The 19385-nt window shown below is 44.1% G+C and overlaps 1 protein-coding gene across 3 annotated transcripts in view; it reads right to left on the reverse strand.

Moving 5' to 3' along the window:
* LOC138263029 (phospholipid-transporting ATPase ID-like) overlaps positions 1 to 19385 on the reverse strand; it is a 490165-nt gene that overhangs the window by 42068 nt on the left and 428712 nt on the right. For all 3 annotated transcript variants that reach the window (XM_069212438.1, XM_069212444.1, XM_069212431.1), the window contains 3 exons: positions 12109 to 12224; positions 11002 to 11166; positions 18 to 129 (listed from right to left, as the gene is read on the reverse strand). In XM_069212438.1, the coding sequence (XP_069068539.1) occupies positions 18 to 129; positions 11002 to 11166; positions 12109 to 12224 (393 nt within the window). The remainder of the gene's footprint in view (positions 1 to 17; positions 130 to 11001; positions 11167 to 12108; positions 12225 to 19385) is intronic.

Here is a 19385-nt window from a genome sequence, read left to right on the forward strand (position 1 = left end):
CGTAAGGTGACACTTACCTTGTTTGTCCCCAGTGAGCACCCATATCTTTATGTTGGCTTTGGTCAGTATTTCGATTGTCTGAGGAACCCCATCCTGAAGTTTGTCCTCAATGGCGGTGGCACCTAGTAACTTTCAGTAAGACATAAAATACATTTTACAAAATATGGTTGGTTTCTTGAACCATCATAAAGTAATATACAAATGAATGTTGCAAGTCTTTGCATGTAACACCACAAAAAGTCTTAAAACAAATTATAGTTTTGAAAGGTGTATTCTGTGTGCACCAATTTCACTTACGCTTGATAATCTGATGCCCATAAATGAATATCTTCAGGTTCTCCATAGCTGTGCAGGTATACAAGTGCAAGTGCGAACAGCAAAGGATACAGACATCTGTTTCATCTACCACTTTGCATCCAGCTGACCACCATATTTGATCAGAAAGATGAAGATCACTGGCGGAGAACGCAATACACACATCCTGGACCTTACTAGACTTGAAATCAATAAATACAGGAGAGAAAAGACTAGAAGACAGGTCTTTTACTACTACACACCACAAATCTAGAACACTTCAGGAAATATATGAAGAACCGACTCCAAATGGGACACCCAGGTCACTGGTAACAACCTTTCATGCTACCTGAAAAGAGTCCCCTCTCCTTTTACAAGTTACTTCCTCCTCCCTCTCTCATGTGCAGTGCTCTGCCGCATTGCAGCGAGGTTTGCATCCGATAAGTACCAAGATATCTTTGCATGCATACAAACCTGGATCGTGGTCTGAGGTAAGGGGATGAATATGTCACAGAAGATGATTCCTTGATGGCAAAGATAATCTGCTTCCATCTCTAGTAGGTTTTTTGTCATATCAATGGGATGTGACATCTTTGCCCCATGGCTCTCCCTAAAAGACACCATCAAACAGGAGGAGAGCGCACAGGATTCAGGCACAAGAGCACACAATGTTCCTGTTTCTGGGGCTTGTGGTACCAAGACTCCTACCACTGATGTGGCGGATTTCCTTGGTGCTGCTTTAGTATCTAAGCCCACTGTCCATACCTTTGAAGTTACCTATGACTCTGACCTGACTTTTAAGTTGCAAGTGAAAGGTTCCTCAAAATCGGCCTTCTACTCCCACATGAGAACCTCATCTTCCTACAGATGCCTCAAACAGTTCTGCTCCTTTTGTCACATTCCAGCTCGATTTCTGCAATGGTCTCTGCCAGACTTCCTGCTCAATGGTGAACAATCCATTAAGACATCAGAACTATGATTCCCACCTTATCGTGAGAAATGATCACATCTAGAGGACCATGAAAAGTGCACACTAGATGTATCAGTTACAATACTCAGTATCTGAACTGTAATAACTCCAAGACTATATAACTCTCTACCTCTGCAAAGTGATCTTGCTCCGTTAGCTAACCCAGGCTTCTCCAATGAGTAGCTCGTAAGCTACTGGTAGCTCTCCAGCAACTTATAAGTAGCTCTTATGTGTGCAGACCAGACTAATAAATTAGACGCCTTTGCTTTGCTGAATTAACATTTGTATACCAAAACTGAAGGTGTATATTTAAGATCAAAATGTGTTGTTCCGAACTCATTAGCTGATTTTTGGAAAAAATGGCTGTATTTCCAAAATCTTTTTAAAGCTAATGTTTGAGTGATAAATGATATCGCACTAGAGATGCAAATTGTATTACCTTGGTGTCCGAGGCATTGCAGATATGCCTGTTATATATCAGCCATGTAGAGACATTCCAGATTTACAAAGCCTTTTACACATCACTGCTGGAAATCATGCCTGATGGACTGAGATGGACACTGGTAGTAATCTTGCACATGGTGGCCACCAATGTAATCTTTTTTGATGTGGTCACTATTACAGACTTGCCAACTTTGACAAAAAACACACCATGTGAGGAGGGGGTGGAGCCTTGAAGGGGCGGGGCCTGTGCAGAGAAGCACCTGAGAGGCACTTTTGCCCCCAAGCTGGCCCCAAGCCTTCTCCTATAAAAAATAAAGAAAAGCTTGCTAAGGTTTTTGCTGATCTCCTTGGGTGTTTTCACAAGCATTTATGATCGTTGAAGGTTGGAAGCCTCTGAAAAAAAGGTGAAAACCACTGTTCCCAGTGGTTTTCAGCTCATTTTCCCCGCCACCATGTGATATCGGCTCCTCACTAGGTGACCATGTGATGTGAGCTGATATTCTGTGTCACACAGCGGCACTGCGTGAGTTGGCAGGTCTGCTAATATTAGTAATAATATCAATAATATTAGTAACTCTTGAGTTTCATTGAGCATAAGTAGGTCTCATTACCGAAAAGGTTGGAGACCCCTAAGCTAACCACACTCCCACAGTGGCCTCCCAAAACCTTCAGGATATCCACTGAATACATTCATGAAACAAATACATCATCTGCATTAAAGTGACACCTTTTTTATGAGAACGTTGCTGCATCTCAGGACTAAACCTAGCATTAGGCACCCGAGAAGAGTATTGTTTCCTGTTTCGTCAGTTCCTGTTCCAACAATGAGTTAGAGTGCATTCCTTCCCTTATTGTTTGCCACATTCATCACCCACGTTAGTATTTTTGTCCCTGATTTTTGCACCTTGCAGTCAGAATTCTATTTAGATCTTCCATTGGGTATCCTCGTATGGCTCTGTTCTCTGCCCTGATGTTCTTGAGAGTTTGACGATTGTCTCTACTTCTGCATTAATCTTTAACTTCAATCAAGAGCCTCACGACTGCCAAGATATTTGTTGCCCTTATTGTTTGTACTCCTATATGGGGAGTTCATGTGTACTGCTAAGTGCAAGGTGGCATTGCTTCTATTGGGAGGAGTGACCTTTTCCTCCTCAATCAAGAAGGAAACTGGAGAGACCTTCACGGCATCCAGTCCTTGACAAAAATTTAGTGAGTTTACCAGGACCAGGGATACTGTTAGTTCTACAGCTCTCACTTAATCAATGGCTATCAGCTGTCACTAAAAACTGTGGGTCATATTTAGAGTTTGGCACAGTGGGAGGACCACCATGAATCATAGCGCTCTCGCTCGATTATACTCATAGTTTCCCCACTCAGTTTAAAACCTGTGTTTACACCACTGTCTCAGGTGGTCTCTAAATGTCTGGCCCAGTGGCTCATCTGCAAACAACAGCCAGTGATGCTTGTCCTGTCCTACTGAGTCCATCACTCATTTGTCCACCTCTTGAACTCTGTATCCAGAATCCAGAACACTTTCTGCCCCCCTCCCTGTTTTCTCTAACCAAAAAAAGTTTACTTAGTGGGTACTTTAAAGATTTTGCCTACTTGGCAAACCTTCAACGCTGTGAATGAAGCTACGGCGGCTTCCTTCAAATCATAGGTACCTGCGGCAACCAGGCAGGGATTTCTAAATAGAGTGGGCACAGGGTGGCAGAGACCCCTGGCAGGACAAAGGACTGTCTGCCAGCATCTAAATGACTTCCTATGTCTATCCTTAATCTGTGTCTTTCTGCACACAGCAGGTGCCTGAGCACAATGCATCAAACTGGCAGCTCACGTGCAGCTTTAGAAGGAAAGGTTGGTGCCACTTGGAGAGAGGCTTTGCATCTTCAAAGGTTGCACTAGCCACGGCGCATGATACAATCCATTTCCCATGAAGATTCAGAATCTAAGGTCCTATTGTCCGTCCTATGTAATTCTGGTATATCTTCGTAGAAAACCCTGGAGAATGTTTATTATTGGAAGTGACTGAAGCCCAAACTTGATACAGATACATTTTCTTGGAAATCCAATCGTTTTGTGGAAATGAACATTATTTGTTAAAGTACTGTGTCAGAGATATAGTTAAAGGAGTACATGCTCATTTTGTTTTCACAGCTTTGCTTATCTGCGTAAGTAACTCGAAGAATCCTCATCACTTTAAAAGAAGTTGATACTTGATGCATGATGTTAATATAGTTTTAGAACATTGGAATGTTGGGAGCGCCATTGAAGAAAATGGAGTAGCTCCGGCTTATAATGTCTGGTATAAGCCCTGAGCTCCAACAGTCTAATGTTTGTCTTCATATTTTCCCCTTTTAATTCAGAACATTCTACTCTTGGTGGGTGGAATGTTAAACCCTCTGCCTCGTTAAAGACCCTCGCCTGCAGCTCTGGCCTATAATTCAGGTTCATAGTCTTTAACAATCTGTAACACGCTTGACAGTGGGTTACAAGGCTATTTTAAGGTAGTGATATGATAGCAGGAAAATGATTATTTGGTATTGATGTGAACTTTACAATTCTGATATATGTTTGTTACATCACAGTTTGAGATAACAACCTCAAATATATATTCAAACCAGGAAGAATGTTCTCATGAAACATAAGTTATTTATCTTATCAGTGGTAGCAGGAAGAGTATTTCGGACAGAGTATTTCAAACTCTTAGGGGGTCATTCCGACCCCCGCGGGCGGCGGTCGCCGCCCGCGTGGAGGGAGCCGCCATATGGCCGCTCCGCGGTCGAAAGACCGCGGAGGCCATTCTGGCTTTCTCGCTGGGCTGGCGGGCGACCGCCAGAAGGCCGCCCGCCAGCCCAGCGGGAAACCCCTCCCCACGAGGAAGCCGGCTCCGAATGGAGCCGGCGGAGTGGGTATGTGCGACGGGTGCAGTTGCACCCGTCGCGTATTTCAGTGTCTGCATTGCAGACACTGAAATACACAGTGGGGCCCTCTTACGGGGGCCCCTGCAGTGCCCATGCCATTGGCATGGGCACTGCAGGGGCCCCCAGGGGCCCCGCGGCACCCCCTACCGCCATCCTGTTCCTGGCGGGTGAACCGCCAGGAACAGGATGGCGGTAGGGGGTGTCAGAATCCCCCATGGCGGCACAGCAAGCTGCGCCGCCATGGGGGATTCCAAGGGCAGCGGAAAACCGGCGGGAGACCGCCGGTTTTCCTTGTCTGACCGCGGCCAAACCGCCGCGGTCAGAATGCCCGGCGGGGCACCGCCAGCCTGTTGGCGGTGCTCCCGCATCCCCGGCCCCGGCGGTCCTTGACCGCCGGGGTCGGAATCACCCTCTTAATGACCTTTGTTTCATTACATTTCAGCTTGAGGTATACAGAGTTCCATCAGAAAATAGTGAGTCGGAGATACAGAGCTATTATGAAGCTATTAGGAAGGTATATCCCTTACAGAGTTAACTGGGGGGAAATCATGCCTCTTTCCCTTCAACCCTGACTTGACAGACCTGCGCCTACAACTTTCTGGGGTTCATATCCCCTGGCAGTCTAGAACGTTAAGATACCTGGGTATTCACATTTTTCAGAATGAATAGGATCTTCAGGATGGCAACCTTAGAAGAGCAGTGTCATGTATCCATGCCCAGATCAACTTTTGGCAAAAGCTCCTACTTTCAGTGGCTGGAAGAATCGCCCTCCCGAAGATGGTGGTGCTCCCGCGTTTACTATACTACTTCTCCAACTTACCCTACTATGTCCCGGCCAGTTTTTTTTAGAGAGCTAGAATCCAGAATCCGAGAGTTTATTTGGAACAAGGGCCGATGCAGAGTGGCGCTGAAGAAACTCTACTCACCTCTGAATCGGGGCAGCCTACTGGTGCCAAATATAGAGCAATATTATCTGGCCTCCCAGTTCAATGGGTGGCGTGATGTCTATCTGGCCTTCAGCTATCTGACTGACATGGCAACCGGATCGCCACCCTGGACGCTCCCTGTGGTTCTACACCTCTTTCACCCCCTCACAAATGCGATGACACCTGCGGAGCTCCTGCTGCGCGCAGGTCATCGTTGTTACCGCAGGTGTCTGCGCCTCACACATACGACCGTCCCTTATGCTCTGACACTGGCACTACTGGGCACACAACGGGGTTCACAACTCACAACCACCGCTGAACTGGAGCCCTGGCACGCGGCTGATTTACACACACTAGGCGATCTCTATAGTGAAAGCAAACTCACTCGATTTGACGTACTAACAGCAGAGCCCGGCCTACCAGCAGGGCAGTTTCTGCTGTACAACTCCCCGATAGAGACACTGTCACGTCGCTGGGGAGATGTGGCATCTGAGCCCCCAACACACTTACTAGTACAATACATGCAGGTCATGAACCAGGGTGGTTCACCGACGAACTCAGAACGCACACACTACACACCTGCGCTGCGCTGCGTGGCAGCTGGGAGGAAGATTTACTAGAGCCCAGCACTGATAAAACACGGATGCAGCGCTGTTCAGCCACACTAACGTCCCACGCAACTCCAGATTCCGCCTCATCCAATTTTATATTTTCCACAGTGCCTACCTTGCACCAGCCAATATTAACAGGTACTTCAGCCGTGTGGATGCTGCCTGCCCTCGGTGTAAGTTGATGGGGGTGGAGCTCCTCCACATGCTGTGGTCTTGCCCCTCCTTAAGCACTTATTGGCAAGGTGTGACGACACACTTATCAGCTTGCACGTCACGCCCACAGTTATCTGCTTGGGAATCTTGTATCCTGGGTCTTTTTCCGTGAGTTAAAAAACACAGAGCTTTGACAAGATTTCTAGACCTTGGCCTCCTGATGGCCAAATGCTTAATTACTAGTAGATGGAGGGCCCCTGAGCCCACATCCACTGAGGCATAGGAGGGTTCTTTCCTGGTATGGGTGGAGGATGAGGGGGTGGCGCTGAGACGAGAAGCCATGTTGGGCTTGCGTAAATACCCCGTGTCCGCCAGTTGGGATGAGATGCTAACTTAACTGTGAGAACTGGAGCATGGTACGAACATGGAGTAGACAGGTGCCCACATTATGGAATTGGTGATGGAATAGGCAGTTCATGTGCTGGGTTTGCAGACTAAGCCCTTACTGGTGCGATCCCCTATGATTGTTGCCTTTAATTGAGGCGGATTCCCTACAAATTGCATTAACGGTGGCCCCTGGAGCCGAGCGAAGGGAAGTGCGAGTGGACACGATGGGGGGGCTCTTTTAGATTGCAGGGTGGAAGACTTGCAACTGGACTCCAAGTTTGTTAAGTGGTTTAGTAACCTTACCGTTTTATATAATGTCAATGCTGAATCCTCACATTTATAAGCTATTATCTATATATGCCAGTTATTACATAGATGCCCCATGGAGGCTTGTTATCCACGGGAATACACTTGCTGAGTGAAGGATGAAATCAACCCTTCTCCCAGCTTCTTTATATTTATCGTTGCATGTAAAATCCAATTGAGGCTTCCCAATGTTTGCTAGCAAAACCCACATGCGCTGTGAATATTCTCTTGACTATTCCACTGCACTGTCTCCAAATGTTTTGGCAATGTTTCAGTATTATGCAACTATACTGTAATTTCAAATGTTGGAACCACAAGGTACGAAATTCAAAAATAATTATAAAAAGATTCAAGCAAAGAAAATGAAGGTATAGCCCTTACAATATTACGAAGATATTATGAAGGTATATTACTTATCATAGCAATTGTTAGGTGCTGTGATACATTGATAAGATACTAAGGCCTTCATTACAAGTTTGGTGGAATAGGTGAGGTATTTACCACACTTGATAAATACCTTTACCCCAGAGTGAGGTATCATCATTGACAACAATCTCAACATGACCACAACACTGTTACCACCTAATACATCCACATCCAGAAGATGCAAAGGAAGATTTTCAAATGACTCCCATTAAGCACTCAGAAAACTGTCCTTCACCCTCGTCATAAGCCAGCTCAACTATGGGAACTCTAGGCTGGGATCAACAAAAATACTCATCAGACAGCTGCTGGCCATTCGGAATTGTGGAGCCAGAATCATACTCAACATCCCACACCGGACTCACATCACACCACACCTGAAGGAGCTCCATCGACTCTCCATACACAAATTAGCACAATTCAAACACCTCATTCACAATTTCAAGGCATTACATAACACTGGTCCAGCATACCCCAACAATCCTATCTGCTTTCACAAACCTTCCAGACACATCTGCTTGTCCCGATTCGTACTCGCACACGTCCAGTGCATATGGAAAACCAGATCCAGCAGTCGAGTCCTCTCCTACATCGCACCTAAAGCATGGAACGACCTCCCACTACACATAAGTGCATCCTCCTCACTTCTTCAATTCCACAGGAACCTGAAGACCTGGCTTTTCGAGGAGTCCCACTGGGCCCCAGGTTTGATAGACTCACATCTGTTCAAGGATACCCTCCGGGGGTTTTAGTGCCCGGTAAGTACCTCATATACCAACTTTTTAACTTGCAAATGAGGCATAGCCTGTGGAATCAGTATTTATCGCACCGAATTCTGCATGTTTGCCCTTTTTACAGGCCTTTCCCTCAAAACATTTTGGCACGTTTGACCTGCCGCACTTCATCAGGGGAAAGGAGCGGATGTGATAATTATCACACAACCTGTAATTCCAGCGCCTGTGCAATCCCACGTTTGCCCAGGAACCTTCACTTGTAATCAGGACAAGAAGGTCTTATGGCCTGATTTAGAGTTCGGCAGACGGGTTACTCAATCACAATGGTGAAGGATATCCCGTCCACCAAAATACAAGTCCCATAGGATATAATGGGATTTATAGTTCGGCAGACGGGCTATCCATCACCATTGTGACAGAGTAAAACATCCATCAAGATCTAAATCAGCACCTTAATCTCGTCTTTAAAGATCCGCACCAATGACCCAATAGAATACAGTGGCAAGGAGAACGACAAGTCAGAGTGGCGATATCCAGTGTCTCTGGTTTCTTCCTTATTCCATTCCCCTTTCTGTCACTGACCAGCATATTGCTCGTGTTTAAATGGCCGGGGATTTGAAGAGGTGCAGAAACATTCCTCGTTCCTGATGGATCCGAATTACAAGGTTAGTGCTTTCTAACATTATCTTCTCCATCAAGTCTTCTCATTTGTTTTTTCTTCTCACAGTATTATCAAAGTCAATGCATTTCTTCAATCATGCATTGACTTTGGTAATTAACTTTAATTAGGGGTGTGAAAAGAATAATTTAAAACCACACTAAAAGGATGGCCAAACAGCATGGTAAAAAAATCTTACACTTACATGGTAAAAGGGTGGGGATATACAACGGCTATACGGCAGAAAGCTCATATACTGCAGCAATGCCGCAGGAAGCCAAACTTCATAGATGTCTTTTATATGCATCGATTTCCAAATACGTCTCATAATTACCATAGTCTCATAAATCACATGGAGGATATTTGGGTAGCTCAACTCATGGGATAGAATAGGTACCACAACATCACTTTGGCTGCCATGCACCATATTTACATGCCAAAGTAGGACTATATTTTTGCCCTGTTCTTAATGCACGTTCAGTACAGCCCTCCAATGCCTGAATTTGTCCATTCAAACTTTAACAGGGCACAATAATATCAGTGTCACCAAAATAAGGGTACTAATTTTATAAGATAATGCTTTGTTTCTTAAATAATCTTCCATTATACGTTCAACATATTCAATATTCATCCCTTTAAAGTTCCAAGTCTTCCAAATGTTATTCTCAAATAGTGTATATCTTCAATATTCAGCATTCAGTGTTCTGCATCTTCCATAGTCTATACTTCAATGCCCCACAACTTTGGTAGTCCACCACTTAATGAGGAGTATCTTCATGTTCCACCCTTCCATTCCTCCTGTCTTCAATATTCCACCATTCAATGCTCCGTATCTTTAACAGTCCAACCATTACTGTTCAACAATTCCATATAATATTCTACTCTTCAATATTTGCCCTTCAGTGTTCCATCCTTCAATGCTCCATTCGTCAACATTCCACATTCCATCCTTCTGTATTACACCCTTCAACATAACAGTCTTCAATGTTGTGTTCTTAAACTTTAAAATGTCAGTATGTGTTCTAACCTTCAATGTTCTCACCATTAATGTTTCACCCTTTGATAATCCACCTTTTAATTTCCACCTTTTCAAATTATATCCATAACTATTTTACTCAATAATGGTTAGTACATCACCCTTCAATGTCCATCCTTTAAATTCCACCACTCTGTCAATGCTCATGCTTAAATGCTCCACTCTTCAATGTTCCAGGATTTAATGTTCTATCATTTTAATGACACACCCTTTTATTTCCAATGTTACATAATCCACCCTCCAATGTTCCATCCTTGAGTGGTCTGGATGACAATATCTACATTTCAGTATTCTGTTCCTCAATTACCCATTCTTTAATATCTCAATTTTTAAATATGCACCCTTCAATAATTCATCACTACATGTTTTAATCTTCAAATGTCTTCCCTTACATTTCAACCCATCAATATGTTGTTCATCAAGGCATTACCCAAATATGTTCCACCACCCAAGGAGGTGTCACTAATTATCCAACCTACCACTATCCCATCCTTAAATATTCTACTTGTTAAAATTACACTCTTCCTTGATCAACCCTTTTAGGTTCCACCCTTCAATGTTTCTCCTTTCAATATGACATCATTTAATGTTTTACACATTTAGGGGGTTATTCCAACTTTGGAGGAGGTGTTAATCCGTCCCAAAAGTGATGGTAAAGTGACGGATATGCCACCACCCGTATTACGAGTTCCATAGGATATAATGGACTCGTAATACGGCTGGTGGTAAATCCGTCACTTTTCCGTCACTTTTGGGACGGATTAACACCTCCTCCAAAGTTGGAATAACCCCCTTAGTGTTGGTGGTCCAAAGCATACTGATATGATGGCATCCTCTGTATCTACTGAGAGGCCCCTGGTTGACGTTGTTAAAGAAGTTCTGCAGTGCATGTCTTGATATTTTCACAAAGGACTCTCTGTCTAGATTCTGGGACTTGGTGCTAGTCATAACAATCGAGGTGTGGGAATAGCTGCACAGCCTTTAAAAAACTCTACGTGTATCAAAATAGATGCGTAATGAAGGTGTCCTAAGTTTTAACAGACCAACAACTGGATGTACTTTTCACTGGTCATTTTTCTGTAGTGTGTGACATGCAATGAGCTTGCTGGGCAGCGTGAATATGTACAATACATACCAGCAGATCCTTCTCAATCTCTTCAGATAACTCCGACAGCTTCTCTTCCCGGTTGTCTAAAGATGTGCTTGCTTCATGGTGGCGCTTCTTCCACTCGTTGAAATAGTTTTTATCTAAGTCCTTGTAGGCCAGGACGAGAGTGCGCAGGCCCTCTCCAGCAAACTCCTGTCGAAGGATACACACGTCAAGAGAAGGCAGCCCAACCATATAACCAAAACATTGTCAGAAAGGGAGAAAAATGTTTATTAATCGTTGGCCAGTTTGACGGAGTAAATGATGAACATTGAATCAACCATGGAACACTGGTGCAAGTTAGCTTGACTCGAAGGTATTAACTGTAGCGAACAGCCAGAAGGTGACCTTGACCTGTAAGCATAACCGGCTCATTCTAGTGCGTACAAATATAAAGGTGATTTGTTTCAAGGATAATGTCTATTCACACATTATGTCATATTTATAGCTCTTTAAAAGACAGTCATGAAAAAAGAAGAATACAGATTTTTATGGCAAACATGGAGGGTCCTGTGCTGGACTCTCCAGAGAGGACAAAATGGCCTTGGCCAATGGCACGGCAGGTAGGCGGGACAGTGGAGGAAAGATGGACAACAGAAAATGGAGCACTGGTAGTGAGAGAGAGAAAGGACTACAATGGGGTACAGTAGGGGCCACTGGCTCTTGGCCCAACATAGCCAATGAAGTACTTAGCAGTATAACACAGGACCTGTGCATCATGTCACTTTGATGTGAACCATGGCATGATGCACTGAAAATGTAAGTAGTCTTTTGGTGTTGCCAGAAAATGTGAATGTTAGCATATCTTTTGACCACATATCCCACAATTGTGGTCCAAATGCGACAGGTTCTCCCTATGAGAGTGAGTTAAGTGGCTTGCATTCAGAAACGCTGGGGATATATTAAAAATAATGTGGTTCTGTGAAAACAGGGCATACAGATTATGCAATAAATTAAAAACAATAACCATCTTTTATAGAGTGCCACAAACCCCGAAGTGTGTGTGTTTTTCAAATACACATTATGTTGTTATGCAGTGAGCACAGGCAGCATTAGGAATGTGTTGCTGCATTAGATAGAGTTATCAACACTCACGTTGAGATGTTCAGTGGTGGTGTCCTTCAGGGTCTCGCAAGATCTATCCAGTAGCTCGTAGATAATGGTGTCCGCCCCCTTACAGTACAGCGTCAGCCTTCCGTTCGGGTCTCGCACTACAACACAAAGGAATGATTGGTAGAGCAGTGTACACTGGGAGTATCTACTGTCCTCTACTGATAACATCAAGGACATCTTCTCATACCGAAGAATCATGAGAAGTCATTGGCTAACATGTGATGGCAATAATGAATGCTGAGTGAAGTTACCAACTTTTGAAATTTAGAAAGTTGAAAAAATTATACATTTCACCAATATTTCTTCAAAGCTTTTGATGGCAGCAGACGTTTCAGCAAAATCATTTTTACTGAGAGTAAGAAAACAGAAAACCCTACTGGCAACAATTTTTAACCAGTTAATAAACTTCCCCAACTTTGCACAGTGGGAAGATATAGCAACCCTTTTAAGAATACTTCAAGAACTAGAAGAAGTTTGACAACCAAGCCCACCTGATATAGAAACTATTATATAACATTATGTTTTTATATACTGCTCCATGCTTCACAAATACCTAAATGCCAGTCTATAGGGGCAATGAAGAAATATCAATCGGTATAATGCTTTATAATTTCATTTTTATTTCTGTAACATTCCCACTAGTGTATTACCCACATTGCATATATCCTTTAGAAATATACCTACTTACGTACACATACTGTGATCACACACAGGAGCTGATTCGATCTATATCAAAATATGTAAATAAATTCATATTGTTCTAAAAACTATTGTATTTCTGATGTCAGGTGCTACCAAACTACCAAAAGGCAATGGTTGTGTGTTGCTTTGGAAATCTTTGATGCTAAGTTTATTAAGTGTCACTAAACATTTGAATAGCATATACTAACTTCACCCTACTTGTACAAATTGTCCTAGCTCGGAGGGCTGGCCTTTAGCTGTCACTGCCTATGCCACTTGCCCTGCTAAGCACAATGGCACTTTATACCTCTGCTCTTGCCCTCTGGTTACTACCTCACTCCACTCTCTAGATAGATCCACCAGGTCCCAGCCCGCTGCATTTAAAGTATAAAATTCAAAGCAGGACATATGAAGGGTCATTATGACTGTTCCGCCAGTGTGTTTTGACCATGGCGCATTCGCCGGTCCCGCCAGGATACCGCCAGGCTTCAGCCGGGTGGTCATAATCCCCAGGCAGCGCTGCTCTGGGGATTATGAGTCCCCAACCGCCACCTTGTCCATGGCGATAAACACCGCCATGGAAAGGATGGTGCACAGCCCCGTCGCGCATTTCACTGCCCGAATTACGGGCAGTGAAATGCGCAACGGGTACTGCTGCACCCGCTGAACATCAACATTGCCGCCGGCTCTATTACGAGCCGGCTTCAATGTTGATGTGACTTTTCTGCTGGGCCAGCGGGCGGAAACGCTGTTTCCGTCCGCTGGCCCAGCGGAAAAGTCATAATAGGGGGCCAAGCATACCGCCAGCACTGGCGGTATGTTGGGTCCCGCGGCTTTGGCAGTCTTTTTACAAGACCGCCAAATTCGTAATGAGGGCCAAGTTCTCTTAAAGACTCGGGACTGTTACCCCAGTCTGAGACTGTGGGTCACGCAGCCAGGTTCCATATACATAAAAAGCAACAGAGCTCCAACCCTCAAATCCCCTCTAACATTGAAGGTGGTACCCTACTGGATGACACAAAATGTGATTTCTGCCTGCATTTAAGCAAGGAATCTGCCTTGATTGCCATGGCCGATGACATTGGGACCATCTTAGATAAAGGAGGTTTGGCTGCACGGATCCTTTTAGACCTATTGACTACTTTTGATACAGGCCCTCACTCCATTTTGATCAGACGCTTATCCAAATGTAGAATCTGCTGGAAAGCACTGGAGTGGCTGACTTTACCCTAAGAGATCCCAGTCAATCCTTCTCAATCTTTGTCTAAGCCAGTCATGGGTATGCCCGTGTCTCCTCACTCAGATCCACCATCTTTAATATTTCTCCTCTCGCTCCATTGTTCCTTCTTTTGGATATGACATAGGGGGTTATTACAACTTTGGAGGAGGTGTTAATCCGTCCCAAAAGTGACGGTAAAGTGACGGATATACCACCAGCCGTATTACGAGTCCATTATATCCTATGCAACTCGTAATACGGCTGGTGGTATATCCGTCACTTTACTGTCACTTTTGGGACGGATTAACACCTCCTCCAAAGTTGTAATAACCCCCTTTGGGCCTGATTTTAACCTTGGCGGACGGCGGAGGCCGTCCGCCAAGGTTCCGCCGCCAAATGACCGCACCGCGGTCAAAAGACCGCGGCGGCCATTCTAACATTTCCGCTGGGCCGGCGGGCGCTCTCCAAAAGAGCGCCCGCCGGCCCAGCGGAAATGCCCCTGCAACGAGGACGCCGGCTCAGAATTGAGCCGGCGTAGTTGCAGGGGTGCGACGGGTGCAGTTGCACCCGTCGCGTATTTCAGTGTCTGCAAAGCAGACACTGAAATACTTTGCGGGCCCTCTTACGGGGGCCCCTGCAGTGCCCATGCCATTGGCATGGGCACTGCAGGGGCCCCCAGGGGCCCCGCGGCACCCCCTACCGCCATCCTGTTCATGGCGGGTTTCCCGCCATGAACAGGATGGCGGTAGGGGGTGTCTGAATCCCCATGGCAGCGGAGCACGCTCCGCCGCCATGGAGGATTCAATAGGGCAACGGGAAACCGGCGGGAGACCGCCGGTTTACCATTTCTGACCGCGGCTGAACCGCCGCGGTCAGAATGCCCTCGGGAGCACCGCCAGCCTGTTGGCGGTGCTCCCGTGGTCAGTGACCCTGGCGGTCACCGGCCGCCAGGGTCAGAATGACCCCCTTAATGTCTTATACTGATGATATCCAAATTATCATCTATTCTGCATCTTATACTGCAGACACCCAAACACGCCTCTCACCTAGCCTGGCAGCAATTTCTGTCTGGATGCTGAAAAGTCCTCTGAAGCTCAACTGTGAGGAAACTGATCCTTTTCTTTGGATGCCTCTCTTCTACCTGGTCACCATTATGGTGGCACCCGGGTCAAGGATCCCCACCCATACCCACTACCAATGCCAAAACTATTGGATTGTCTTTGATTCTGATCCATCTTTTAAGACTTAAGTGAATCAGAAATCAGATTGCTTCATCCTATTTCTTGATCATGAAAATGATCAGTAAATTAATCGCCTTCCTTCCAATATCATCTCGCAAGCACCTAGGGCCAGATGTAGCAAAGGTTTTTACCCATTCTGTGTCTATGGGAAAAAGTGTTCGTACATATGACCCCTAGTCCCTCCAGACTAGACTACAGCAATTATTGATATCTAGGTTCACCCGGCCATTTTCTCCAGCAGCTTCAGGTGATCCAGAATGCTGCTGCCCGTCTCATCCTCATAATTTTCCACAACAATCCGTTTTCCCTGTTCCACGAGACCTCCAATGGGTTCACTATCAGGACGTGCATTGGTTTTAAGTCTCTTTATCTCACTTATAAGGCCTCCCATCATATCAGCCCTGACCACCTCAGGTCTAGATTTAAACCTTACACTCTGTTCCTTAGATCAGGCATGGCTTGGCTTCTTCTAATTTCTATCAATAAAAGAAGCTGCTCTGGTGACTGAGCATTCTTCTACTTGGCTGCTCAAACGGGGAACTGTTTACCTCACTCCATCCGAAAATCTCCCACCTTGACCACATTTAGGAAACTTTTTAAAACCTGGTTCTTCCAACATTGTTAGTTTTTACTCTTCTCTACTTCTCTCTGTTCTATCCAACAATGTCTTCTTCCCTGAGCGCCAGTTGACCCAATGCGTAGCAGTGCGTTTTAAAAGTAGTTTCAATTGATTCATTGATTCATGACACTGATCTCATGACTCTCGTGATGGAAACTTTGTGATGGATCTTCATCTACTGCGTTAAAGTTTTTAGACCTTATTATTAAATTAAAGAATTGCTGCTATGGGACTTTTTCCTTCTCCCTGAACTCGCCTCTCTGAACCACACAACTTAAATTGAACATACACCTTGCAAGGAGGTAACAATAGTTTATGCTTCTTTGGTGTGTCCTCCTGGCTCAGAAAATTCAGCTTATCTTTTCTTCTCCTTGTTAAATGAATCTTAATTGAGGCAGGACCATTAGAAATACATCATTTTTTTTACATGACGAATGTGATGCTTTTGTCACATGATCCATAATCTGCTACACAGAAAGCAGATTTTAACAAGAAAATGCTTCACGCTCAAACTGATTAAAAGTTATTAAAGTCACTGCAAAAGTGGGAAGATGTGTGACTTCGTAAAGTCCACTGGTTACCTCTCTTATGTTGATTGATCTATTGAGGAATTTAAAGGAGGTGATACCTGTCCATCGATTTTAGGATCTTTCATTGGCTGCCTTTGTTATCTGTTTTGAATGTTTTGCTTTTGATTTGCTGCTTTCTTCGCTATTGTATTTTGCCCCGCCTCTGAAGCACAGCTCTCTCACCAATGTCTTCTGCACAAGATGTTTGAATTTTTGCACACCTCACATGATGGGACTGTTTTCTTCCTGCACTGTTCTTGACATAACTCTCATTATATTTTGTTTTTGCAGCATGAGGAATTCTGGATCTGCAGTTCATGCCTACATGCTGGGCTCCCACCACTCAGGCCCCTTAGCGACAAAAGATTTGGCTACGGGCCCCACTTTTCATATTTCACAGTGCCTGGCAGTGGGCATTTCCTAGCCCAGCTGCACACACACACATGGACGTGTCAAAGAAAATGTGTGCTGTTCACATTCTGTGACATTGACTCTGTTTTTACCTTAAATATGCCCTTTGAGAGCCTGAACTTTGTACAGAGCATTGTAGTAGAGCATTGGTTTATTTATCTAAAAATCCAGAGTTCAATCCCCAGCTGCATCAGTTGCACAGGTTTTAGATTAAACACAATTTTACAGCATCACGATTTTAGGTTTCTCCAACAGACAGCTTTTCTGTAGGCAACAGCCTATGGTGGACCAAAGTGCTTTAAGTGGGATGAAAATGACGGTATCGGCAGAAGGGGTATGGCCTATGTAATGAGCAGCAAGGGTTAAAACAATTAAACTAAAATTACATGCTTCACAGCTATCTGACTGGTATTTGGGTGTCTCCCTTGAGTTTTTTTGTTATTACATCCAAGCATAACACACAGCAACAAAACATACGATTAAAACAAGCCAGACCTATTGGCTTTGTAAGTGCTTGATAACAGTTTGATATATACACGAGTTACAACAATGGTTTTGCTGTGAATAATTAGAGCTGGTAAATACAAATGGTGTATATGTGGCCATGACTGTGCTCGGTGGGGAGAGGGCAGGGATTGGATGAGCATCTATTCTGAGCATTATTATGGTCCACTGGCGGATACTGTGAGAAGCCTCCACTGCCTCCGATTCTCATTCGTTCCAAGTCATGGATCACAACCTGAACACGCCTGGACACATAAAAGCGACTGAGTACACATTCACTATACAAACACTGCAAAAGCCAATAGATTGGCCTTTACAGCAGAAACCTCTTGGCTTTGTCAATGCTCAGTAAACGAAATTCCAATTACAACATGATTACAATCTGCCAACATCCGGACATGTAACAAAATGCACAAAAACCTGCACTAAATCAAAGAGTCTAAAAATATTAACACATTTAATATGTCTCACCTACTAAAAAACAATGTATATACAATGAAACTATTTTTTAAAAATTATTTTTACTAAGCGTATGCGAGCAGGTATGACATCAAGGTATCGAAATTACAAATCAAGATTACGAAATATTCATAACGATCAACACAGTGCAGCACTTTGTGCTGAGTTTTGTTTCGATTCTTTTACGTAGTGATAATAATTTAGTATTTCGTAAAGTCATGTTAATACACTGTACATTGGATTTGGATTCAATACTGGATCAAACTGAGAATGAAGAAGTCTTTTCCCATACAGAATGATACTTCCATGTGGCCACGATTCTTTGTGCATACAGAAATTCTTTAGCTTGGACTGTTCTCATTTTCTTTTCCCAGAGATCATATGATGGAGGTTGGGGGGTCTTCCATCGTTGAAGATGAGGGATTTTGCAATCAATGTTGCAATAAAGAAGTATTGCTCTATGTGTTTGGACAGCCCAGGAAGGTTGGATATGCCAAAAAGTGCCCCCATCGGTTCTGGTGTTAGCGCTACCTGAAGATTCATACTGATCGATTGGAAAAGTTGGACCCAAAAATTAGTGACAACAGGGCAAAGATAACAGACATGAAGCCAATCCCTAACCTCGCAATGGCATCGGAAGCAGTTGCTTGAAATTGATGGAGCCATCTTATTAAGTTGCGCAGGGGTATAGTAGAGCATCCACTTTATGAAAAATGACATTCTTTTAAAATGTGCGCCTCTTAAAGCTTTGGAGGAGTAGTTATTATAGTGTTTCCATGTCCGGGGATCAATCACGCAAGCTGTAGCAGCTGCTATCCTGCTTAGCGCAGGAGGGAGAACTTTAGCTGGCCACTCTTCTAGAAGAAGACTGTACCAGTTACCGACCCTGTCCGTTTCTGAATCCACATGGCTTGTGTAATTCTGAAAGATAGTGATTCGGCTGAATACTGGCATACAGAACCCATTGATTGAATGAAGTGAAAATCTGAAAATAAGAAAATCCCATGTGTGCTGGAATAGCTGGATTGCTAATTTTGAGTTGCGCTCATGATATGACACTATCCCCTGCTAGAAAGTCCTGAAGCTTTCCTAATCCCCAGATTTTCCCAGTCATTTAGAGCTTTGGTACCGAGAGGAAGCCCAAATGCAACCACTTCTCTTAGGGAGATAGTCGGATGGAAACAAGAAAAATGATAGTTTTGTTGGAGTTCTGCACCTCTGGGCCAGAGAAGGTTTGGGATCTTATATCTGGTACATTTTGGGAGCCAGGGCATTTTAAGAAAATGAGATAGATTAATGTTATTTTCAAGAAGCATCTGTTTCAAATAGAAGTTCGAGTCGACATGGTGTCTAGAAGCAGCACTTACAATCCAATCTATGTAGGTCGCCTCATAATATTTTTTTAATGGGGTAAATCTAGGCCTCCGTCCTCTATAGTCACCTGGACTGTCTCCAGCCGAGTACGAGGTTTTTTATTTGACCAAATAAATTCACGTAACATTACATTAAGATCCTTGCAAAACTTTTGGGCAGGCTTGATCATAACGTTAAAAAAA

Source organism: Pleurodeles waltl, chromosome 1_1 (genome assembly GCF_031143425.1).
Source record: "Pleurodeles waltl isolate 20211129_DDA chromosome 1_1, aPleWal1.hap1.20221129, whole genome shotgun sequence".
NCBI classification, from domain to species: Eukaryota; Metazoa; Chordata; class Amphibia; order Caudata; family Salamandridae; genus Pleurodeles; species Pleurodeles waltl.